The sequence below is a fragment of the Siphateles boraxobius genome, unplaced genomic scaffold (genome assembly GCF_051911475.1).
Source record: "Siphateles boraxobius isolate OS27281-9 unplaced genomic scaffold, OSU_SipBor_1 66, whole genome shotgun sequence".
Lineage (NCBI taxonomy): Eukaryota > Metazoa > Chordata > Actinopteri > Cypriniformes > Leuciscidae > Siphateles > Siphateles boraxobius.
Window position 1 is genome coordinate 30,292,744 of NW_027509193.1, and position 26,986 is coordinate 30,319,729.

Below are 26,986 nucleotides of genomic sequence, written 5' to 3' on the forward strand. Positions count from 1 at the left end.
AAAGTTTGGATGTATTAAATAGTTATTATAATACAATTAAATAGAGGATGTGCTCTAGTAGGATGTGCTCCTGAAATAACAGAGCAATAAAGCCTGTCATATCTGTCCTCTTATGTCAGATTCTTAAATTGAATCAACACATGTATGTAGCCTATGCTATTACCAATCAAATTATATCAGTATCAACAAAATCCACCCAAAATATTAAATCTCATAATATACTCACCCTCAAGCCAAGGTGTATATGACTTTCTTCTTTCAGCCAAACACAATCGGAGTTATATTTAAAAATATCCGGGCTCTTCCAAGCTTTCTTTAAAATGGGAGTGAATGGTAGGCCTACATTTGAAGTAAAAAAAAAAAAGCAGATCCATCCATCATAAAAGTGATCCATATGGTTCCAGGGGTGTAATGAAGCCCTTTTGAAGGGAAGTGATGCGTTTTTGTAAGAAAAATGTCCATATTTATAAGTTAATAAACTATAATAACTGAACTAAACCCTCAACGGAGCTGTTTAAAGTAGTCACATGATCACCGATAAATTGGATTATGTTGTTCACCACTAGGGACCAACTTTACAATGCCGATCAACTGATTATCTGAAAAATGAACGAATTTATAGGCTCCAGCTTTTTACAATCAAACGAAAACTGCAAAGATAGATTTGTATAATCAATAACTCACCTCTTGCTATTGCAAATGCATAAATCCTCTTTTCAAGGCAGTGAAGAGATTCAAAGGAAAACACATGGGCCAATTTTTTTTAAATAGCCTATACTTATAGGATTTTAGATAACATTTTATTTCAACATATATTGAATGTTTCAGAATAGTTGATTGTATTTTAGCAGTAGCATGCTGCACCACACTAGTAAAGTAGCCTATGTGGACTATTATAGAAAACATTTCCAACGCAGTAGAATAATTGTAACTTAATATATATTGAAGTACATATATTTTTCAGTGCAACTAATAGGTTGCACAAAAGTATCAGAAGTACATGCAACGATGTTAAATGTTTACATTTACAATACAACAGTTCCATAATACATCAAGTACACACAATTGTGTATGAAATATGAAGTCTTAAGTAGGCTATATTACTTTCATAATGCTTTAAATGCACTTCTCACAAGTGAGGAACAAGAAGGCACAGTGGAATATTTCATTGAAATGGCACATTATCTGAGGAAATAAAATAATATGCATAATCCAGAGCAGTGATAAATCTTACATAAATATCATGCAGAGCTTAAAGAAATTAACACCATTATTAATCAGGTTTATTTTTTGTTTGTCTCTTAACATTTGTTTAAAATACATGTACAGAGCAGATTAATCAGTATTAACAGATAAAATATTGATCCTGATATAATGAAAAATCATGTAGGCCTATCCCAGAATTACAAAGTTTTATTTGTATTCATGTTCAATATAAGCAATATGTTACCTACTTAATATCAATTTAAAATCATCTTCTCTTCAAAATGGACTTTACAAATAAGTAGCCACACATGTAATACATAAATGTAAATCAAGGCTAAAGGTTACAGCTTTAAAGATGAACAGCACAGCTATGGGAAAAAGCTTTAGCAACACTTGCTTTGTTTTTTAAAGGCACATAAACCTCTATGCATAATGCTACAAGACACGGCATATCTGCATGTTTGAGGAGAACAATGAGATTTAATGCTTCTTGTGACTTGTTCATTTAGCTGTGCTTTCCTTTCTTAGAAATACAAGGTCCAGCTGTGAGGAAATAAGACCTGTCAAATATTCACAAAGCTGTAGGTGATTAAATAACATTTAAACAGGAATGCCTTCACATGTTGAAGTATTTAAAGATCATATTACAATATTTATAAACCAAATAAAGAGGTAAACAGAGTCCAGCATGGCTTTTTTTTAGTCCTTAAAGTTTTAAAGAGCATAAATAGCTAAACAAGCAAGCACATTTAAAGCACTGTTAGACCACACAATATTTTTGTCATTAAACTGACAAGTTGTCAACCCTTTTTAACATTATTCGATCACTATAAATATTACATTTGGAATCATGAATATATATATTCTGAGGTGCTTTTCTGACTGCTTGTCTTCAGTCAGCACACACAAAAATACGTTCAGGACATTTAAGTACTTACTAAAAACATTTCAACTGCACAGTTATATTTTCTGTATTATTTCCTAGCGAGTTTAATACGATCATTTACAGATATCCTGAAGTGAGTTTTACTGAAATGTGCTTTGTCTATTAACCATAGCAAGCTGCTGTATATGTCAATAGTGTTAAAATATTGTCCAGATCAAAGCTGTATATTAAGCACTGAGATGGCGTTCTTCTCCCTAAACCTCAACTACACTCTTAAATATAATGGTTCCAAAGGAGTGTTTGCAGCGAGGCAATAGAAGAAAGAACCATTTTTGTTTCCTCAAAGAATCTTTCAGTGATCAGTTCTTAAAATAACACTTTTTTTTCCTAACGTGAAGAACATTTTAAAAACCTAAAGAACCTTTTGTGCAATGGAAAGATTTCTGGATGTTAGGGTTTGTTCACACTTGCAGTTCAGTTCTCTTGGTTCGGACCAAAAAAACCATTTAGTCCTGGTCCGCTTAGCATTCACATTGGCATTTTAAAGCAACACCATGGAACTTTTCCTCTTCGGTCACCCTACTGGTTGGAAACGAAATTGTCCATTACCGCTGTCGTAAATAATTTAGCCTACCGTCGCACGAACGCTCGCTGTTTATCCAGCACCGGCTTTAGAATGAACGATGTCCACAGACAAGGTAGAGTATGTTACATGAGTTCATGAAAGGATGATTATTGCGACAACAGAAACGAAGAAAAACGAAATAATGACTATTGTAGCGCTTGACGTAAAGCAGTCGAATTTTGTAGTTATTTTTGTGGTCGGGTTACTACCCGCACCCCTAAGTTCTGTAGTGCCAGTAAAAGCGATACAGACCCCGTCAGGCTATGGCAGAAGTGCCTTTCACCCTGTTACGACTTGATGAACCACTGATAAGATTTTGGAAACATTATTTTAAGGTAAAAAATGTTACATAGTGTTGCTTTAACACCAAACATAAACACACTCGACCTAAAGGCATAGGGATACGTTCAAAACCTGATTGGTTGGCTTTTATTGCATTTATTTCGCGACGGAACTTACTGAATATCCAAACCAATGTGTGCTAGGCTAAATGCGTTTGTTGTATGTGTGTAGCGTACATATGATGGTATTTTGACCAGCTGAGAACTCGTGAAGAGCTTATTAAATGAGTAAAGGAGTCAGAACAGTGGCTGGAATCGCTCCGTCACACACACAAATGAACATCGGACACTTTCTGTTCCTGTACCGAACTGTGATGGGCAACATCGTGACTATGATGAGCAAAAAAACAGGTATGCTTGATCTGTCCTTTTTTATAATAAACGGACGAATAACGAATAATAAACGAAATAAAGGTTTTGGGTTCGTTTACATGTCTTTGATCCGCTCATTTAATTTAGATGCGGACCGAGACCCATCTTTTCAGGGGTCTCGGTCTACTTGTTTGGTGCGCACCTGGATTCAGTCAGCAGCGTTCACACTCATTCAAATGAATCGTACTAACAGAGCAATCGCACATGACTTTTTTATCGAACCAAACATGCCAAGTGTGAACATACCCTTGAAGGTTCTTAAATAGAACCTTAGATGCCAATAAAGAACACACATCAGCAGGAATTACACCTGTAACCAATATATATACCAAGGATAATTATCATCATTTATTCACCCTCATGTCATTCAGACCCAGTAGTATGTCTTTTGCCATGATAGGATGGATGGTGAAGCTCCAAAAGTTTGATTAGTAGTCCATGGAGGATTATTTTTTTAATTGAAGGGAATATTATTAGATTGTTTAGAGTTTGGTCTCTTTATCACACAAATCATATGGCTTCAGAAGACTTACATATAGCACAGAAGTCATATGGACTACTTGATATGACTAATGATATTTTATTTACCATTGTTTTTTGGAGCTTATCAAGTAGGCATCCCCTTTCAAATTATGGATAAAAGAAGATTGGACATTCTGCCCAACTTCTGGAAGAAAGTAAGGCATAATACATGCAATAACGTGAGGGCGATCACTTTGGGGTGAATTAAGAGCCCTAAAAATCAAGCACAATGAAAAATGACAGATCATCAGAGCAAAAGTCATCCGCCTCAGCCAGTTATATTCAAAAACAAAAGGGCTGAATCTCATTTAAAGTTGGATACTGGAATGGGACATTGAAGTGAAGTTAATGTCGGGCTGTACATAGACTGCAGAGGAGATGGACCTGCATGGTTAAAAATCCAGTTCTTCATCGTCCATGTGAAAATGGCTCGAGGGACCGAGGAGCGGCTGGCTGGAGCAGCAGGTACTCTGAGTGTTCAGACTTTCTGTTGAGCCAGACAATCCTACACAAACGACAGACACCGCAGTTTAAAAAAAACAAAAAGTACTCTACACCAGTGGTTCCCAACCCTGATCCTGGAATACTGAACACCAACACTGCACATTGTGGATGTCTCCCTTATCTGAAACCCATCTGAGGTCTTGCGAGTCTTTACTAATGAGAGATATGATTAGATAGACATGTAAAGGTACATTTACACGTCAAACTAAAAAGGGATCCACGAAAACGACTAAAAACGTTGTATTATGCTGCCAGGCCAGTAGTTGGCGATGTCACTTTGTAAAGAAACACAACACGCCTATAGACTGAACACGTAACACGCATGCACTTGATGTCAACGTTGTCACAAATTCGCGTTTTTGCAGTTTACACGGAGACAATAACAGTATCGTTTTCAAAAACGTGCACTTTTGCACTTTTTCAGGCCCCTAAAATGCCGCTGTCGTGTAAATGAGCGGCCAAAACACATAAGAAGTTTCCGATTTTAGTTGAAAATGCCCCTAAAATCTGCTGTGCTGGTGTACTCCGGGACCAGGGTTGGGAACCACTGTTCTTCACTAATATCTAAACATAAAATAACATTTAACATGTCGAAGTTTATTAAAAATGTAAATTGTAATGAGCAACAATCTGATGATCAATTAAACCAGTAAAACTGAGAAACTTTTTGTGCAGCATAGGTTTGCATGGCACTGAGAACAAGAAGAGAAGAGATTTAAGAACACAGAAGCCTACATACCAGTTACTCTTCCATACCAATAGAGCAGGAATCAGGACCTAGAGCTGCCCAGAGCAAGACCACGAGAGCAGACAGGAAGGCAGGGGAAGGAAGTCGAAGAAATAAATGGCACACAGGTTAGATAAGCTGAATGACTGAGAGCCAGAAACAGAGCGTTTGTCGATTCGCAAAAGAGTAAGAACAAACAGTGTTGTTTGATGAGAGCACGCAAACTCGAGGCTATAGCGTTTCTGTGAACCACACACTCAAAGCAGGCTCTTGTTTCCAGATGCACTCACCAGTGAGGGACAGGTCTCCAGGTGGGTCACTATCAGTTTTGGTAAAGCTGCTGTGCTCGCTGCTACAGTCATTCATGGCCTCTTCCTCCAAATTCAGTCCATCCTCTGCACAGATTCACAAAAAACAGAAACAAAAGCTGTAATTGCACAAAAGCTTCTTCCATTGTTAGTAAAAATGTCTGTCTTTGATATAAATGAATACATGTTCGCCCAGTTGTTTTCAAAATATATGTAATATATACGCAGCCCTTCACAAATTTGAGGTCAGTACGATTTTTTCCTAAAGACATTTTGTGGGAAAACACAATAAATTAATAAAAATGTCTTTACTGTCACTTCGCTGGAACAATCCGTTATCTGCAAAAATCCATATGGGATGCGTCCATTAGAGTCTGCTGATATTATACAGTATGAGAGCGGCCTCTAGAGGCGAAATAAAAACTAACACTGAAGTCTCCTGGTATTTGTTTTGACGCGCTACACTGAGAGGGACACTTCAAAAATGGATTTAAAAGTTTTAAACAGACAAAGAAATGGCAAGTATACAGTACATGTTTTCATCTTATTATAAAGTAATTCATTTGTTGACTAGATGCGGCATTAGTAAAGGCTGAGAGGACGCTAACATTAGTAGTACCTCATGTGGTTAAAACAATGTGTTATTTTATTTTGTTATTTTGATTAGATAATCATCAAATGTTCTAAAATACAAGCTAATAAAATGGGAGAATATACATACAATATACATATGTATGGCCTTTGTGTAGATATTTAAAGATGGCCATCTGTAAGCATGACTGTTTGGAATTACATGAAATGGTAACATTAACTAAGGTTAATAAAAGTAGTGTTTTGTTGTTACATTTGTTAACTTAAACATTTACTAATAATCTTTTTAATTTTAAAGTTGTATCTCTTAAAATTAGTTAATGGTCTATGAACTAACGTGAATGGTTGAGGTATAATTAATATATTAATATTTATTTTAAAAAGTACAGTACATTTTCATGGTTCAGTACTGTTTTTTTAATTAAAAGTTCAGCATGTTGTGTGTTATGTTTGTTTTCATTCTGTATTAATTTTAAAAGCTATCGGTTGATTAATCTGTTATTGGCCAGCGTGGGCCCAACCTAGTTATTTGTAAAATCCACTATCTGTCGACCTCTAATTTTTATGTTCTAAAAGATTTCTATTTTGAAGAATTGCTGTTTTTTTTATTTCTATTCTTCAAATAATCCTGAAAAATGTATTATGGTTTACACAAAAATATTTAGCAGCAAAACAGTTTTGATAATTTTAATGATAAGAAATGTTTCTTGAGCATCAAATCATCACATTAGAGTGATTTCTGAAGGATCATGTGACACTGAAGACTGGAGAAATGCTAAAAGTTCGAAAACAGTTATTTTAAATTGTAATAATATTTCACAATTTTTTGTCAAATAAATGCACCTTTGGTGATCATAAGACTCAATATTTTATTTATGTTTTTATCTTACTGACACAAACCTTTGAACAGTAGTGTAAGTGTATTTGGTATTGTTCCACTGACAGATTATACTTGTTTTAACCATAACCTTAAATCAAGACTAACCCTATTTGGAGATTCCTGGATTAAAGTATAAAAAGTAAAATAAAAAAAAGTTAGTCCTGGTAATGTTGCAAAATGTACAATAAAACAGCAAAATGTAATAACTTGATCTTCCTCTGACACTATCCTGCCTTTCATTTTCAGCTGATTTCAGTTTCAATCACCTGACATTAAATCTGCTGTAATGTTGAGGGGAAAATAATCAGACTGGATCTTTTTTAATCTTTCTTTTTTTCAAAATATGTAGCCACAGTGGCAAACAACATGACTGAACATGCCTCTATCATGAGTCCCAACAGGTTCAATACTTTGTGCTGTCAATAGATTTAAATCTATAAAAAATTGAATTATATGTTAAGCTCTCAAATAAATTCCAATTAATCACATTTTCATCAATATTTACTGACATTATTGTGATAAAAAGCCCTACATAATATGATAGACATGAGGCAATAAAGCATTTCTATGATTTCCAATCAGACAGTGATCTCCATCTGTTACTCACCATCTTCAGGAGACAATGAATCTGGGACGTCCTCCCCAGCCGTACCCTGAGAAAACAAAGACAGTGCAGAACATTAGAGTCTCATACCCATCATCAGGCAGGCCGTGTAGATGATGTCATACGGGCTGTGCTGCTGACCTCAGTGGGGGCGGGACTGCTGGACAGAAGCATGTGAGCTTGTGCATCAGACATCTCAGACAGTTTTTCTTCATCCTCCTCCTGAATCGGTGATGACGGAGAGCGTAGAGTGCTGCAAACACACAAACTGTCAAAACTACTGATGTGCACAGGTAACATGCCAACTACTATAAGTACAAATAATATTTGCTATTTTTACCTTGGCGTAGGGAACCATGAAACATCTTTCCCATTTCTCACCTAAACGCATTACTGAATGCACTGGGTGGCGCTGTGGATACGTGAAGCTGGTGTGTTTTAAGTACGGAAATGTTTATAACGTTATTGGTATATTTGGTTCTGGTTAGTCAAGTGTCACACATCCCACAGGATGAGTATCTGCTTTTATGGTGGAAAGTAGCAGCTCATGTTCTCAGAAAATGTGGACACTTACCAGAGCGGTGTCTGTGTCTCTGTAATCTCTGTGTCATCAGAGCACATTGCCTCCACCGCAGACTTATATATATATATATATATATATATATATATATCCACCGATAGCAAACCACAACCATCCAGAAAAGACTATTACAGATTCCGTTTCATGCCAACCTTGATATAATGCTGTAAATGGTGAATATTTAGTGGTAATATAGTGATTTTTCTGTCTATCAATATCAGCTCTCTCTGTTTAAATGAGAGCTGTCAGTTCATATTGCCCTACTAAGTTTATTTTGCACGTTAATTCTCACAATAAGTAAGAATTTTATTAGTTAAAAACATTTGATATCAACATTTGCATGATCACATGTTGTGATCGCAAACCAAAGAATGCCAAGAAGGGAAAACAAACAAATGCTGTTGTCAAGTAATCAAGGTTCTCAGTTTTATTTGTGTTAGAAGTCTCAACTAGGGCTGGGCGGTATATCGAGTTTGTACGATATATATTTTTTTTTTTAAATATGGAATAAGGCAGTACCGTTTATATCGATAAAGTAGTTTGATACGAGCACATCTGAAAAATAGCAGAGGATGCAGTGTGAGCTGCTGCAGTGAAAGTACAAAGTACAATTTCTCCTAAACATGACACAAGCTTATATTAAGCGCTTTAAAATAACTGGTAATATATAGTTAACAAGTTTAAAGCAGCTTTCCCAGTCAGATACTCTGACAGAGTTTAATGTGTTTGAGATGTGGTGCTTCTCTCAGTGCTTAACTTACATTTCACAGGAAAATAAATAGAGATTTTCTTTATCCAAATAGAAAAACGTAGAAAGTACCGAGATATATATCATATATCGCCATTTAACCCAAAAATATAGAGATGTTTTGGCCATATCGCCCAGTACTAGTCTCAACAAAATGATCTGAGAGCTGGAATGAGTCAACGCATGCATGCTTCCTGAGATACTAAGAATATTTTCCAAATTGCATTCACAGCAATGTCAACAGGATGTATAGAAAAGGGCAAATGGAGTCATTATTATGAAGTATGGAAAAGAGAAGCTCATGACCTCTCGCTGCGAGACATAGACCGGCCAAAACAGGAAGTTCCACTCTTGACTGGCCATTAGCCAGCCATTATTACACTGTCAGAAATTTAAAATGTCTCCGTGGCGAACAGGACGAGGTCGAGGGACGTGAGAGAACGGCACGAGGCCGGTGACGTGATTAATGATGAACGACACCCGTGAGACGCACCGGTCTCGTATCTCTCACGGAGGAGTAAAAGCGTAAAAGGAGGAGCGACGACTGTGAAGATCGAGAGAGGAACAGGCCTGAACCTGTGTTTTGTTTCTGTTTTGTGTGGCCAGCAGTCGCTGTGAGGGGCTGCTGGCTAATACTTTTATTTTGTCTTTATTTATTTTATTAAAAGTGTTGAATGTCCCCGGCTCCCACTTCCTTCTTCCCATAACATCTGAACCTCGTCCTGCTCGCCACAGTCTCACTTGAGATGAGCCAAAGGTATTATTTTATTCATTGTTAAAGATGCCATGAAATAGTTTGACAAGTGCTGTTTTCCTTCCTGTGTTAATGCGTTTCCTGTGTTAATGAGTTTCCTGTTTCTGAAAAAAACAGGACGTTTGGACATATAGACAGACTCAACAGCAAAGGGATATTCTCTTTCAAAGAAAGAAATCTTGATTAGGCTAAAATCTTTGAAAATGCAAATTTGTAAGTGTAGTGAAACTTGACTTGGATGTTCACATGACAATATGTTGTCAAATATACACTACTATTCAAGTTTTTTTTCTTTCTTTTTTTTAAAAAACGAATACCTTTATTCCGCAAGGGCACATTAAATTGATCAAGGCTTTTACATTAATTTTTTTATTTAAATTGTACATTCATTAAAACAATTTTGCATATTGCAACGGCTTGCAATAACGGGTCATGAACAAAAGACAATGAGAGAATCACTCACTGCTCTTGGCTGAATAACTTTTGTAGCTTTAATAAGAATCAGTATACATTTAATTCATACAGTAAAAACAAAGCAGTGTTTTATTTTTACATTTGATTATTCAGTTTTTATTGTTTAATAATCCTAATGTAGCATAGCCTGAACCTCTGAACCCAGTGGTTTACACTGATGTTAAAATAACAGTTCTTACGCTACAGTAAAACACTGATGATCTTTCAGAAGTTGTAGGGATGTTTTCTTGTCACAAAAAGAATGTGAAACACGTATGTAGGTTATATCATTTTAAATATATTTTAAAGATAATTTAAGTTTATTTTACACACTTTGAGCATTATTGTACCGCATATCGAATATCACATTATTTAATGAGTTATCGCATTTTTTTCAATATCGTGCAGCCCTAATATGTATGTATATATATATATATATATATATATATATACACACACACACATATACACATTTATATATATACACATATATTTGTTCTCTATATCTCTACTGCTGTATATATCGCATTATTTAAATTCTTTCTTCTTGTGTGCGTAAACATACTTGGCAAACAAAAGCTCATTCTGATACTTATTTCCATTTCAAACAAATGCTGTTCTTTTGAACTTTATATTCATTAAAGACTCATGGGAAAAGAATATGAAGAAGCACAACTGTTTTCAACATCGATAATAATAGAAAATGTTTCATGAACAGCAAATCATATTTGAAATGATTTATGAGGGAACATGTGACACTGAAGACTAGAGTAATGATGCTGAAAATTCAGCTTTGATCACAGGAAAAAATTACATTTTAACATATTAAAATAGAAAGTTATTTTAATTTGTAATAACATTTCACAATATTACTGTTTATAATGTATTTTTGAACAAATAAATGCCGCCTTGGTGAATCTTTTGAACTCTAGTGTACATATCCACACAAAGAGAAATAAATAGTATTTTAAGTTAAAGTCTAGCATGTTGTTAGATCCAATTGTTTGCATCCGAAAACAAAGCCTGATATAAACCACAGATGCAGCGGGTCGGATTTACCTGTCTGGTGACTTGCTGACTTTGCTCTTCTGTCCGCCACTATCTCCAGAGTGGTCAGGTGAACTGAGCTGCCGGCTCTCTCCACTCAGGCTCCCAGAGAAGTTGATCTCGTCATACAGAGGCGCAGATGGAATGCCGGGGGACACGCCACCAAGACCATTCAAAGCCTCCAGCAGGGAGATGGGCTCATAGCCAGGGGGAACGGAGTCTGAGCTCTGAGAGACCGGACAAAACAATGAGAATGAGAGAGAGTTACACCATGTTGTCTTGTAAAGAGACAATACAGATACATATGTGACATACCGAGTGCTCATCATGGTCCATGCTCTGCGCCAGCACTGGGCTGAAGGAAACAGGAGAAAGCGCTCCAGGCTTCTTTCTTACAGCTCGGATCTGAAGAAGAGCTCGAAACGCTGGAGAAAGACAAAAAGCTACTTCAGAATCTCAAAATATATGAAAATATATTTACATCTATACAGGTTTTCAGGGCTGTTACTCAAATGATACACAACTGCACTGTAGAAAATTATTTTTTGGTGTGACTTAAAGTAACCTGGTTGCCTTAAATTTTTGAGTTTATTGAAAAAATTGAGTTAATACAAAGAAAGATTTTCTTCTCTCTCTCTCTATTTCTTTGTATTAAAAGGGGACCTCACCGCTGGTAAAATGAGCTTTCACTAAAACACTAAAAATAAATGCAGATTTTTTTTTTTTATTCGTGCTGACTAGAGAAAACAGAGGGGAAAAAAGACTGCTGTGACGGGAAAAAAATGTAAAGAAACTGCCGTTATGACAGTTCCGGCCAATACCCCAAAGCAAAACGCTGTTGCCATAGTAGGGCTGGGCGATATGGCCAAAAAGTCATATCTCGATATTTTTTGGTTAAATGGCGATATACGATATATATCTCGGTACTTTCTACGTTCTTCTATTTGGATAAAGAAAATGTATTTATTTAAAAAAAAAAATGTTATTTCACATCCTGCTCAATGATATCCAAACAATGTTGATATTGAAGGATATGGAAACAAATAGGGAATGTATTGTAGGCTATGCAATATATTATGTGCAAAAAGGTGGTTAAAATCACATTACATTCTAACATTACAAACTAAAAACAAAATAATGCTTTTTTTTTTTTTTAAATGACTAAAGGCTAAACTAAAAATGAAAATAAAAACAAAAGCAGAAACTAATTATATTAGCCTGCATTTGATTACCCCATTATACTGGTCACTTTCATAAAAATATACTTGTAGGTTTGAAATTCCACATATGGCATATTTATTGTCTCCAACAACAACTATTTTAGTAATATGTATTTTAGTCAGAATTATTGGGCTACAATTCTACTATTCTATTGTGCTACATCTGTTTGGCGCGCATATGCGCGGCGGCGCTCATTCACGGAAGATTGAATTTTAGCGGAGATTCATTTGCAGAAGCTCGTCCTCTCCTGACAGTGAAATGGACATTTTTTTTTATTTGTTTGAACATTTACAGATGGAGAATATACCTGTGAAATGTAAGTTAAGCACTGAGGAAAGCACCACATCTCAAACGCATTAAACAGCGCATATATTTATCTGTCAGTCAGCAACTGGATCTGTCAGAGCATCTGACAGGGAAAGCTGCTTTAAACTTGTTAACTATCTTACCAGTTATTTTGAAGCGCTTAATAAGCTTGTGTCATGTTTAGGAAAAATTTTACTATGTACTTTTACTGCAGGAGCTCACACTGCGTACTCCACTATTTTTCAGATGTGTTTGTATCAAACTACTGTATCGATATAAACGGTATTGCCTCATTCCATATCGTGGGAAAAAAAAATATCGATATATTGTACAAACTCGATATACCGCCCAGCCCTATGCCATAGTGTTCCATTTTTACCATAATGCTGTTAAAAACAGTAGACAAAGTATGATAAAATTTTCAGTGATATTACAATACCCTTACAATAACCATTTTCTCTGTCGATCCGACTGTCTGTGGGTGGGGATACAAAAATGCGCAAGTATAATCTGTAGTTTTCACGAAAGCCCTGGCACTGTCAAAAGTCTGGCGGACATTTGCTGCCAAACAAACATGAATTTCTCAGTCCAGGTAACACGAAGAACAAGTAAACATTGAGCATTTATATCCTACCTACTTTGTATCAATACAAAGTGGGTTGAAAATCAGCCAAGTTACAACTTAACTCAAATTTTTAGTTTCAATGAACTAGAAATTTGAAAGCAACCAGATAACTACTTTAAGTTAAACCAACAAATTGATTTTTACAGTGTGTGGGACTGTTAACAGCAGTTACATACGTAGTCGGCAGATCGGGCAATTGTTGGCCTGGTAGCGTAGAGTATCAGCGCAGGAGTTACACAGACACAAGTGCCTACAGGGCAAAATCAGAGTGTCTCGCAAATCCGAAAGACACACCACACACTCATTGCTGTTGTCACTGTTTTCTTCATCAGATGGCTGGGGAGAAAATCATAATGAGATTTTTCAATAATAATAATAATAATAATAATAATACAGACTTATATAAATATATGGAAAATTTAATGAACAGCAACAACCATCTTTTCACCTTTGTCTCTTGATTGTTCTTGTTCTCAATTCCATAAATCTCCTGTAACAAGTAACTAACGCGATCCACCTATAGTGTAAAGGTAAGTATTTAGAAAAAAGCACTATGAACATTACTATCTATATTTTGTACTTAATGTTAAAAACAGGACAAAGTGTACATCTTTAGGACTCACTATTTGTTTCTGCTTCAAAGGTTTCACTGAGAAACTGCCATCAATATGCTGTAAATTAAAAACAAACATCAGAAATACACAACTACTACATATAACCTCTTCAGAGATTATGAATAATATGACATCAAATTCAGCTCACTCTTTCGAATGCTGCCAGCAGTACATGCGCATGTCCCAAACAATCTGAAATAGACAATTACCATTAAAAATGCACATTCGTGACAGCACTAAACAGACACACTGGTTGGTTTTTTTTTTTTTTTTAATATTTGGGGAACACCAAGCTCTATAAGCACAAGAGTAGAGTAATTAAATCACATATCTTCCATGTTCAACTTTTTTGGTCTCAACCAGTCACAAGTATCAGCAGTGTAGTGTCAAAGAGATTTTGATACTAAGAAAAAATCCTTGAATCTTTTACACTCTATACAAACTATATAGAAGTCATGACAACATACCATCTCCTTCATCAACCACAGCCTGAATCACCATGGGAAAAACACCTCTGTCCAAATCAAAGTTGAGCTAAAAAAGAAAAAAAGGAAGAGTAAAGTCAGGTCAAACACTTTACATTCAAGTCAGTCACTTTCATTTTATTGGATTTGCATGGTCGTGTTCTTCATTGCTTGTAAACTAATAATACAAAGAGTTCAAATCAATCTCTTAGAGGCCAGTATGGATTTGACTATCAGAGGAGATTGATTGACAGCACTAAACTAGACTGATGGTACTTACATCTTCTTCCTTCCATTCAGATAAATCAATCTTGAAGGCTGGCAGGGTAAACTGCTGGCTAACCCCTCTTTTGTAATATACAGTTTCAGAGACGAACGCAGGGGTTTTGGGGCTGTATCTTCAGAACAAATATATACTGTTAGTGCACAAATATACCAAAAAAATACTTTTTTCATATAACACCATTTCAGAGAGTTCAAATTCTAATAACTAAAACATTTATAGAAGTTTTTCACATTTTGGGTGTATTCACACCTGCCTTGTTTGGTTCGATTGAATCGAACTCTAGTTCGTTTACCCCCTTGGTGCGGACCTTTTGGGCAGGTGTGAATACAGCAATCGAACTCGGGTGCGGACCAAACAACCGAACCGAGACCCAGCTGAAGAGGTGGTCTCGGTACGGTTCCAAACGAACTCTGGTACGGTTCGTTTCCGGTGTGAACATGAACCGACCCAATTGCAAGAAAGCACTGCGCCTTTGAGTTGACAGGCTTCCGTAGTCGGAGTTGCGTTATGGGAAAGTGATCTGTTGTAGCCTACTACATTCCATTCTGGTGCGCTGTCTGGCCACACGTTACTGTTGCTCATCTTTCTGCGCGTCGTGTGTGCATCATTGGAATGGAATGAATTAATGAATGAGTGACAGGGCTCTAAAGTGTCACGCATTGAGCGTGACAGTCACTCATTTGGGTCTTTTGTCACGCTCTCCCGCCACACATTGTATTTCTCACGCTGAAAAACTATTAGTAATATATTTAATATGCCGCAGCGCCCAAAACTCTGGCCGCGCCGCTCTCACTGTGGAACCGGCAGGAATCAAGCGCGTCTCCTCTGGTGTTGTTAGCCAATCAGAAAATAGCACTATTGTATCTGGATAAGATTTAACGCAACAACCAATGACACCGCGTCGGCACGACACACGTGTGGTTTTGTTTACAAATTTTGGTTCACTTGCAAAAAGAGCAGTGTGAAAGCGAACCGTACCAAAAAAAATATATATAATAATAATTATTTGGTCCGGACCAAAGCAAGTGAACTATCGGACTTTCCTGGTGTGAATACACCCTTAAATGCATTTTCTCTGTAGCTCAATTGGCTCCAATGACTGATTGTTGACTGTAATTTCTTAGCTTTTGGATATACATAGCTTTGAAAAATGAACGTTCAAAATAAAACAAAGACAAGTGTACAAAGCCATAAAAAACAACCATTATTTAAAGGGTTAGTTCACCCAAAAAATGAAAATTCTGTCATCATTTACTCTCCCTCCAAACCAATAAGACTTTCATTCATCTTCAGACAACAAATGAAGATATTTTAATGAAATCTGAGAGATTTCTGTCCCCGAGAGAAATCTTCATAAAAAGATAATTTAAATCAAGCATGTAGAGTCAGGGCCAGCAAGGCCTTTTCTGGTGGCCTAAACACTATCATAATCACTGCCTTTCACTTTAATATATTTTTTCCATGAATGAGTATTAAATATTCCTAATAGTCCATTCTCTTAATTTCATAGCTTTTCTCTTTGTTGCGCTGCTTCCAGTAGTCTATATTTATTTTAGCGCTTTTATCCAATCATATTTCAGTCATCATGTGTTGCCAGGGTCAAAGAAATCTGCCTTGAGGCCTTCAGAATCGATAGTGCGGGCGCCTGTAGCTTAAAATGAATGGCAATGAAACCATGCTTTAAATGCTTAAACCAATCAGAGAATCAGTCAGATTTAATCAGCCAATCAGATTTCGATTTTCCACCCATCTAGCAGGCATTAATAATGGCCTTACTATCGCTGGTAGTCAGAGCTAGCAATCCGCATCTGTAGCGAACTGCATAAGCTAAAATATATTCCTGTAGATTTAAGAGTTTTTCAACCCACAAATGAATGTTTCTTTCCCTCCTCGAGCCCTTAGCAGGTCCAAACCTACTGGAAAAAAATCCCTTATTCAGCCTTATCCAGCTAACGCAGAGTCACTGAACACTGTTCGATCTGTCCGGGTAATAACAGAACTGACTGTAACGTATGCCATGATTGATTTTTTATAGGCAAAAGTCCCGCTGATCTCACTGATTTCATTGAAAAATCTGTGTGAGAGCATGGGGCAGCTGTACAGTCATGTTTTGTAGTGACTGTCCCTGTGTCCACTGCTTCTGTCAAGCAGACACCGAGTCTCAGCCCTAAAGTGAAATAAAACTTATGCCAGAAATACGACGGGGCTGACTCGACTTTCAGCATTTGCCTCGACAGAAATGACTTCTTGTTGGAACTGAAACGCACAGATAACCTGTAGAACAGAGTAATTGAAGTATTTTTCTCTCTACTCTGCTTTTTCTGAACTCACCGCATTAACCCAATAACTGCTGGTGCAAAATAAAAACAGCAATTACACAACAATTATGGAGAGTCTGTGCGCTGCTACACTATTAAAAGTTATCAATTCTGTTAGGAAACCACTGAAGGTCTAGGTGTGAAATGCACGGCCGCCACTGGTTTATATGTTAATAACAGCCTAAATTAAATCAGTTCATCATATAAAATGAAGGTGTCTCTTCAGAAGACTTGGATTAAACCGCTCAATTCATGTGGATTTATTTTATGATCTCTTTATGGACATTTTGAACAGTCACAGTTTTGGGTGAATAGACTTTCAATGGAGGGACAGAAATCTCTAAAGTTTCATTAAAAATATCTTCATTTGTGTTTCGAAGATGAACTTAAGTCTTATGGGTTTGGAATGGCATGAGGGTGAGTAATTAATGAACTGCCCATTTAACACAAATACGTATAAATAATATGAACTTCAATATTGTATAATTACTTGAACACTGATAATAAACTGTAATGGCATTTTTTTTTAGAAACTATATCAAAGAACGGTTGTGAATATACTGTTTACTTAATACGAGAACACTGATTTACATGGATAATGGGAATTCACCCTCTCTATTTTCTAAATGCATGTTATAGATCTTATTGTAAAACATACATCCATGCATTCGTGTCTTCTTTAATAAAAGATTTTGACCTTGTAATGTTTAATCAAACATTAATCTGTTGTTTCCGACTTCTCTCTGGTGATGTATGCAGGACTTCTCCAATCATTTAGTCCGATAAACTCTCGTTCATCTGCCTCCACTTTTGCAAGCAACAGCCAATCGGATATACAGTACGTCACAATACATAAGAAAAGATCTGTCACTACCTCCGTTTTATCGTGACTTTAAACATTTGTAACTGTACAACGGAAGTCCTTACATGGCCATCCCATTGGAAAACTCCTCAAAAGCCTGGCAGTAGATGGTGATGGCCACTCGTGCATCCGAGTCAAAGGTGAACTCCACTCCATATAAGGCCCTTGGTTTTACTCCTTCATCAGTAGGAGTATCAGTATCATCTTTATACCTATAATCACACAAATTCACACAATTACATAAATAATCAAGCACGTAAATCAATAACAGAATAAAAGTCACTACAAAGCAGCACTAACTGAGATCATTTGTTCTCAGGTGGTCAATGATTTGGTCATTCATATTCCTGAAACAGTACCTGACCAATCGTAATGAGTCTTTTCTGATGTTGACAAGACTTCTCAAAGTCTTGACTGGCTCATGGGGTGCTGGAGTAACATAGGGAAACTGTGGCAGGTACCAAAACAATACAGAAAGAAATCATTAATATTTTATTAATATATTTTATAAGATGCTACAGTTACAAAAGAGATCAGAAGCACTGCAAAACAAGACAATATTCAGCTAACAGATGGATGGCTTTTTTTTGTACCTGCACTGGGCGGTTACCAAGAAAGTTGAGATCCATGTTCTCCCCGAAAAGGTAACCCTCTGGATGAGGGGTGTCAAACTTCTCTCCTCCCATGAAAAAGTGGCTGGCAAAATAGTTTCCTTAGGAATGGAAAACAGCAATTAGCCAATCTGACACCTCTAACTAAACAGCATAACACCTTGGCATCATTTGTCATTTTGGAGAGTAGGCTACTTATTTGTCTCATATCATTACGATTTTTGACCTAGTCATTTAAATGGTTTGTCGACAGTAGATTTTATACAGAATATTTTAAGAAAATATGCTTATCAATCCATCAGAGATAAGTGCTTACAAAACATACGCAGATAAATGCCACCTTGTATCACCCTTACCTGATTTTGGAGGATATCTGTAGGCTGAATTAGCCTGGATGTCGATGTCCTCAACACCAGCGATTCTTCGACTAAGAATTGAACCCATTTCTCCAACACAGCCCGATCAGAACAAATAGGCAGTTGTTAAAGTGTAAGTTACACAACACTAGCACGACTGTTAAAGTCAGCTAACGTAACCAGCTAGCTAGCCGCGTAATAACAGCAACCGCTCCGAACCGACCGAAGTGTTTAAATGAACATGACACGAGTTTGATCGACACTTCTTTTCTTCTTTTCTTCTGAGTCGGATCAGACGCGTCTCCTACAGTCGTATTATGTGATGTTCAGTGCAGTCAGCTGGATCAGTTTTGACACTTGGCTAACTGACTAGCAAGACAGCGCCTAGCTAGTTAGTTCGCCTGTCACGAACGGATTCTCAATAAAACAAGGTCTGAACGGGTACATCGAAAAGTAAAGGTAAATTCTGATAGACAAGAAAAAAAGACCGTTTGGTGTTTCCTTGAAATAATAGCAGCTTCTTCGTGAAAATACAACACAAGGAAATCCGAGATCGTTGTTGCGAGGCGATCCCGCGAGGGTTGTAGCGTATCGCCACGTGATTGGCTGAACTCGTCACGAGAAATATATGCTCGTCCAATCCCAAGCTTCGCTGACCATGAGAAGTCTGTTTTCATCTAGTCGAGAGAACACACGCTTTGTTTGTGGATCTCACACTGGCATAGATGATCATATATTTTTGGTAATCGCAATATCTATACAAATCTACAAATATTTATATTATCTGAATTGTTCAGTGGTCAAAATATAATCGAATCTCACTTGTTATTATCTATTTATTAAAAAACGATATATTATTGTATCTTGTTTTATTGTGGGCTCGGTATATTTATTATCATACACTACCGGTCAAAAGTTGGGAAACATTAAGGTTTTTTAATGTTTTTAAAAGAAGTCTTTTAATCTTACTAAGGCTGCATTTATTTGATCAAAAATACATTACATTTTAAAATATATTACAACAGAAACCAGGTCATTTTAAATAATATTTCACACATTCACAGTATTACTTTCTGTACTGTATTGTTGATCAAATAAATGCAGTCTTGTGATTAAGAGGCTACATTCAAAACCATTTTCTTTTTAAAACTTAACGTTTCCAAACTTTTGACCAGTAGTATAATTAATAATTAGTATGATGTTCGCTGACCCTAATTGGTTGTAATACAATTAAGAAAGCTTAATGTAATGTGCGTTTGTAAGAATTTAAAATAAATTTCATATCCATGCTTGTCTTGTTATTATTTATATTGAGTCCATCGAGCTATCATTTGCATACTTGCCTACAAATCCCAGAGTTCATTTTATCTGAGAATCCTGCGCTCACTGCGGTTGTCCGACAGGGGGCGCTAAGTGCGACGCTTCAACTCACAACATTTTCTGTTTCTAGCCGACAAGTTGATGTTCGAGTGGAGCGTTTTTGAAAAACTGCAAGCTGTAACTTTAAACAGACGAAATAACACAGCTTTCTTAAATGGGTATGGACGAACTAAGGCATCAAGTTATGATAAATCAGTTTGTTCTTACAGCCGGATGTGCGGCAGATCAAGCAAAACAGCTTCTACAAGCTTCACACTGGCAGTTTGAGGTATGTTTGTTTGTTGGGGCAAATAACAGAAAATTGAATGTCATGTTGCACAGTAATATCTATACAAATCACTATAATTAACCCTTCATTTATTTGACGTAGTTTGAAACAATGCGAGACAAGCTCACTGCAACAGACAGCAAAACAAGCCAACAAATGGGACAATCAAATACTTTAGAAAGAATTTTAAACGGGATATTTCGCTGGCTTCAGCGAAATAAATAAATAAAATGTATGTTCAAAGCCCTACAATGCTTTGCTTGCTTTCTCACGTGTTTATGAATTACTGATAACTATTTTATCTTGTTGCAGACTGCACTCAGTACTTTTTTCCAAGAGGCTAATATTCCTTACAGCCATCAAATGGTGAGTGTGTGTGTATATATATATATATTTTTTGTTGCTTTTGTTATTGTGTCTGGATAGTTTTTAAAACCTGTTATGATGACTTCCGCCATGTTGAAACCACGAGTCAGACAAAAATAAACACAGGCTGGCATGTTTTCTCGCGAGGGCTACATTTATGTCGTTTAAAACTCACAATTTGATCTTTTTTTGAGCGCGTATAGTCTCTCGTAGGTGGTTAATTAAATATGTAAATATTTAAGATGATAAAATAATCTGGACTCATGGGAGTTGAGATTTTGTAAACGTGTCCAAATTTGTGGGGGAGGGCGTTTCCAGGAAACCGAGAGAGCACGCGCTTGACACGGAGCTGTTTACGCCGTTACTATAACAATACAAATTATAACGGTACGTTAGGAACGCGCGGTGTTCAAACCATCACGGGCTTAAAAACACGTTTTATAAATATTTAGCAGATATCGTAAATTAAAGGAATTTGTTTGGAATTACTCAGAAGTAGACTAGTACTACCGGTCACATGCAAAGCGAATCAAAGTCAGTTAACCCTTGGTAAGCACCTAATTTGCCTCTTACTTTCAAGTGCGCTTAAAATGTTTGCCCTTTAAAATGGTTTACTCTAACATTAGATACAATTAAATAGTATTATGATCCACAGCCACATGAGATGAAGACTTATCAGAAAAGGCTGTTTTATTCTACAGGGAGCGGGTCGCACCCTTATGGGCCCTGCCATGGTGCCGTCACCAGTCTCATACATGCATTTGACGGCCTTTATAATTGCTAACAGCAAAATAATAATGCATTTGCCTCACAAACAGCTCTCAATGTGCTTTACAATATGTAAATGTGAAAGTACATCTAAACAAACAAACCAAAGGATATGACAACAAGAGAAAAAAACCCCAATCAAATCAGATTCTGATTATAGTGAAAGGGAATGTTGTGCAATGTCAGTTTTGGGGGACATGTGCATGTTTCTGTTTGCTTAAAATGTTTTGGGTGCCCAAGGCTGCAAGCAGATAGATGAATTCTGAATGATCTGTGTGTGACAGGAAAGCCGAGATGATTTACATTTTCGGATGACGGTATTGTTTGAGTGAGCAATTCATAGAAATAGCCTTTACATGTATACAGGTTTCAGTTTAAAAGTCCTACTGTACTAGTTGTAATAGCTCAACTGTAAGGGTGTCCCAGTGTGAACAATCTTTGGTCCAGTTGATGGAACTGTCACTTGACTGCTGATATTCACCAGCTGATCTTTTTCACATTCTTTACAAAATGTTTGTCAGACATAGTAACTTTTGAATGACTTTCAATGGAGAAATGTGCTTTTTGACCATATACTGGTGTATATATGCACCATCCACCCACAAGTGCATAAACTAAAACCCAAACCATAGCGAATATTTGTATTTGAAACCCCTATTCTATTTTTTTTGCGTTAATGATCAACTGACTGTGTCATTCCACTACAAACCTACTTACCAAATAAATGCTATTAATTTGCATTGAAATTATGATGTTAGAATAAAGATATTGTGGTGTGATGTGAGAAACTAGCATTATTTAGAAAATCAGTTATACTTGGTTGGTAAAAAAAAAAATGTTATTTGAAAAGTCTCATACTCTCCCAGGCTTCATTTATTTGATTTAAAAAAAATAGTAATATTGTGAAATATTATTAACATTTAAAATAAATGATTTCTATTGTAATATATTTTAAAATGTAATGTATTTTTGTGATTTCAAAACTGAGTTTTTAGTATCATTTCTCCAGTCACATGATCCTTCAAAAATCACTCTAATATGATGATTTGATGCTCAAGAAACATTTATTATTATTATCAATGTTGAAAACAGTTGTGCTGCTTAATAATTTTGTGGAAGCTGTGATGCCTTTTTTTCAACTGTCTTTGATGAGAATAGAAAGTTTTAAAGAACAGCTTTTATTTAAAAAATACTGTCACTTTTGAATGGTAGTCTATAGGCCTAAAGTTTAACACTCATTACAAAACAATATTTGATTTTGAACCGTGTTGGGATTGACCAACCAGAGTAAGGTATTCCTGAGAGCCATATTATACACAGAAGTAATTTCAAAAGAATTTAAAACATAGAGAATATAGTTTGTATATTGTTAATAAAATATGCAAATGTGTCAGAAGCCCCAAAAAAGGCTTTAATTCTTTAAATTCTAGTGTGTTTTAAACAGCAGCACAACATGGAGCACTTCATAGGATATGTCTGGTGTTTATTTAGGCATGGTGGCCAATCATTATTAAATCAACTCCAAAGGTCTACAACCTCGGTCACTCACCACAACATTTCCGAGACTTCCTACTTCCTTAATTCTAAGAAAATGATTTCCATTCAGTGGACAAAGCTGTAAAAATGTACTTTATGTAACTGACTCTTGTGTGTCGAATGCTGCATTAACTCTACCAGTTTTAAAGTCAGCATGATATCAAAATGTACAATTCTTACAGAATGTTGCAGTGTTCATTATAAATGATTAAGTTGGTTCTGTCTTTGTTTCCAGATGTGCACTCCAGCCAACACACCAGCAACTCCCCCCAACTTCCCAGATGCCCTAGCTATGTTTTCTCATCTTAAAGCATCAGAGAGCTTCGGCAACAGCAGTCCCATCTCTCCTATGGCTACATCACCAGCTCCTCACACCAACTGGGCCATGAGCCCTCCGGCGACCCCTGGCCTGCAGGGCCGATGGACTCCGGGTCAGCTCGTGCCGCAGACGGTCTCTCCAGGCTGGCCCGTAGCTGTGACTCAGCAAGCCTCCGCTGAGCATAATATTATTGTCATGGAGGCCGAGAGATAGACTGCTTGAACTAGCCATCACATCTTACAGGAAGAGGAGGATGGACCTTCCTCTGGATGGTTTCAGCAGTTGTGGATGTAAAACTGAATTGAAGTGAACATTATGGGAGATCGGCGGTGGTGGAACAGCATATGTCCTCTCCTCTGATGTCACTGGAGATCTGGGACTCTTTTACAAAAGCTTTATTTTTTTTGCCAAAAAGATGGACAGAAAGAGCAATTATGTAGCATATTCACAGATAACCTCAGACAAATGAATGTGTTACTAAATATTGTTGATTTCATCAGTTCTCAAGTTATACTGAATACTCTGTTTTGCACTGTTTATTCAACCTGCAGTGGATCTATGGTTCAAGTTACTCACTGCCATGTCATTCCAAACCTGTATGACTTTGTTAAATTAGACACTATTGACTTGTTTTTTATGGACAAAAACAGTTTAAATGTTCTTCCAAATATCTTTTATGTTCTACAGATGAAAGTCATACGGGTTTAAGATAACTATAACAAAGATATAGTTTTAAAAATTCACACTATAACAGCACAGAGAAACAACGTCGTTGGAATCACTTTCAGAATGATTTTTCCAGTGGATGAATGATAAAAACAATGACAGCCAATCAGAGTCCAGATCTTGAGCATTTAAAGCAGCAGATAACAAAACTGCAGCGCACTCTTAGAATAAACAGAACAAAATCATTGGCTGGTGTGGATGCTAATATAGCTTATCTTTATAGTTATCGTTCTTAATGTAAACGAGCCTTTAGAATGAAAAGAGTTAATGATTACAGAATTCATTTTTGAGGGAACTGTCCCTTTAATTGACAGGTTTACTGAAGCAATCATATTATATTTTGGACTGGTCTGTAATTATTGACTGACTTATGACTCTTTGATGAATTGAATTGGTATTTTGTATTAAAAAAAATAATGCAATAGGAAGTGTTTCATACCCAGAATGTTAAATTCTCTGGTTCTACTCACCACTTACAGCACAATTGTCTTTTTTATCATGAACCCCTATTTTAATATATAAAACGAGATTATATTCCTCCTCTTTCTTTTGACAGATCTTCCCCCTGCAACTGTGTTCACACTGCCTCCACAATATTTGTGGACTGTGATGGTTGTCATGTCCTGTTTTTGTGTGTGTGTGTTTTAAATAAATATTGTATATATTGCAAAACACGTGGTGTTTATGTTAGCGTTGTAAAATATTTACGTCTGTTTTTCTGGTCTGTTTTCCTTATAGTGTAATTGGGGTCACTTCATGTATGACCTTTTATACCATGGTAAATTATTACACAGACCCAGAGGTAACTTTAATTCAGCAAACAATCAATCGGACTCAAGTTCCATATATCCATTTATAGGTTTTGAGGGCCAACAAAACCGCCAGCGTTTCTAGGCAGTTGATATGCAACCGTCCCTTTATACTCATCCAAGAGCCAGAGGCCGGTTTGCCCTCGCACAGAGCACTCCAACCTGTGTTGGAGGCATCTGTCATGACCACCATCCTTCTTGAGACTATCCCCAAGCTTACCCCTGACTCGAAGAGGCTGGGTTTTATCCAACTGGCCAGGGCCGTGGTGCAACCGTGGTCCACCCTGATATGAAGATGGCCTGAGTGCCATGCCTGGGGAGGAACCTGTGGTTTCAGCCAGTACTGCAGAGGGCGCATTTGAAGCATACCCAGTGGAAGTACTGATGACGCAGAGGCCATGAGGCCTAGCATCCTCTGAAAGGTTCTGATGGGGCGCTTGGTTCCCACAACTGAACGAGCTCGCGAGTCGCTGAATAGCCGAAATGCGCTCGTCTGACACCCACGCCCTCATTTGAGCCAGGTCTATAACTGCACCCAGGAAGGAGATCCTCTGACTGGGAAGTAGAGAGCTCTTGGCTGTTTATTCTGAGTCCCAGGCATTCTAAATGGCAGAGGAGCACAGATCTGTGAGAGTTCAGTTCCGTCTCTGACTGGGCCAGAATGAGCCAGTCTTCAAAGTAGTTCAAGATGCGCATTCCCTTCTGTCTCAAGGGAGAAAGTGTGTTGGGCCAGAGGCAGCCTGAATGGCAGTACTGTATACTGGTAAGCCACCCCTTCGAATGCGAATCTCAAAAACTGTCTGTGACCGGGGGTTATTTGGATATGAAAGTATGCATCTTTCAGATCCACTGAGAAGAACCAATCCCCAGGGCGAACTAGCGTGAGGATTTGTTTCAGGGTTAACATCTTGAAAGGCCGTTTCATAAGGGCTTTGTTCAGATGTCTGAGATCTAGGATGGGCCTGAGGCCACCATCCTTTTTGGGAACAAGGAAGTAGTGGCTGTAGAAGCCTGACTCGCTTTGGGCTGGAGGCACTGCCTCTATCGCCCCTTTTTCCAGTAAACTCATTACTTCGGTGCGGAAGTTGTGAGAGACGTTGCTCTTCACCGAAGTGTCGACTATGCCCGCGAAGCGTGGTGGATTGCGAGCGAATTGGAGCGAGTAGCCTTGTTCTACCGTGTTCATAATCCATCGTGACACACCAGGGATGGCTTTGTCGCTCAGTAAAACCATCCACAGCAGGGCCGAAGAGACAAGTGGAGGAAATAGATGAGTCAAGGAAGGTGGTTCTATCCGCGTCCTTGATCTCTGTCAAGTTCAACCACAAGTGGCGCTCCAGCACGACTAAACTGGCCATGGCCCTCTCAATGAGTTTGGTGTCCAGTCCAGCTCTGGAATCACTGTGTTGTGTAGACGGCAAGGGGGCGGGGTCTTCCACAGAGCCCAACAAATCCTCAGTGTCCGAAGTTGCCAATGACAGAGAGTCATCGTGAGGATCCTCCTCGGATCCGCCGAATGAGACAAGGCCGCTTGCATCATACGAGGGGCGCTGGTCCGAACGGGAGAACAGCACAGGTGAACTCTCTCCATGTGGAGACTGTGAGGCACGCGGGGTCAGAGCCGACGTGAGCTCACTAGTCTCCATATACTCACCCTTCTGACTACGCCGTTTTTTCCTTCGAGGCTCGAGAGGAAAATGAAATGGGAGAGCATGAGGAGCAAAGACGCGCTCTGAGACGAACGCCATCCGAGAGCAGAGAGATGAGAGCGGCCTATTCTTGCAGAGAGAGCAGCTCAGTCAGAGACTGTGTCTGTCCTTGTCATGCAGAGGGCCTCTGCATTTGTCTCAGCCGTGGTGCGACATTTGAAGCAACGCAGCTGCTCTTTTAGAAAAATACCACCTGAAATCAGCTCGCCGGAGAGCGCTGGTCAAAGCGCTGGATCTGGATACAGTCTGCTTGCTTGCTTGCTGTTCCGCTGCTTGGCCCTGCTCATCACGGCG

General features: G+C 37.6%; 2 protein-coding genes across 3 annotated transcripts; one reads left to right on the top strand and one right to left on the bottom strand.

Annotated features, from left to right (window-relative positions):
• Window positions 1-1,261: 1,261 nt before the first annotated feature.
• mgrn1b (mahogunin, ring finger 1b) lies at window positions 1,262-19,425 on the bottom strand. Of its 2 annotated transcripts, XM_077213480.1 has the most exons (17): window positions 18,812-19,409; window positions 18,438-18,556; window positions 18,204-18,292; window positions 17,910-18,056; window positions 14,659-14,776; window positions 14,382-14,448; window positions 14,063-14,106; window positions 13,924-13,971; window positions 13,749-13,817; window positions 13,477-13,636; window positions 11,464-11,573; window positions 11,161-11,375; window positions 7,708-7,819; window positions 7,570-7,615; window positions 5,474-5,578; window positions 5,196-5,239; window positions 1,262-4,457 (listed from the first exon to the last, which is right to left on the bottom strand). In XM_077213480.1, the coding sequence occupies exons 1-16, from the start codon at window positions 18,897-18,899 to the stop codon at window positions 5,199-5,201; spliced, it is 1,578 nt and encodes a 525-aa protein (XP_077069595.1). In that variant the 5' UTR covers window positions 18,900-19,409; the 3' UTR covers window positions 1,262-4,457; window positions 5,196-5,198. The 2 variants fall into 2 exon arrangements, with proteins under 2 accessions (XP_077069595.1, XP_077069594.1); XM_077213479.1 differs by lacking the exon at window positions 5,196-5,239 and having other exon boundaries at window positions 18,812-19,425.
• ubald1b (UBA-like domain containing 1b) lies at window positions 19,289-24,846 on the top strand. Its single transcript, XM_077213511.1, has 3 exons — window positions 19,289-20,459; window positions 20,772-20,825; window positions 23,365-24,846. Exons 1-3 carry the CDS (start codon window positions 20,346-20,348, stop codon window positions 23,659-23,661), a joined length of 465 nt encoding a protein of 154 aa, XP_077069626.1. The 5' UTR covers window positions 19,289-20,345; the 3' UTR covers window positions 23,662-24,846.
• Window positions 24,847-26,986: the final 2,140 nt, after the last annotated feature.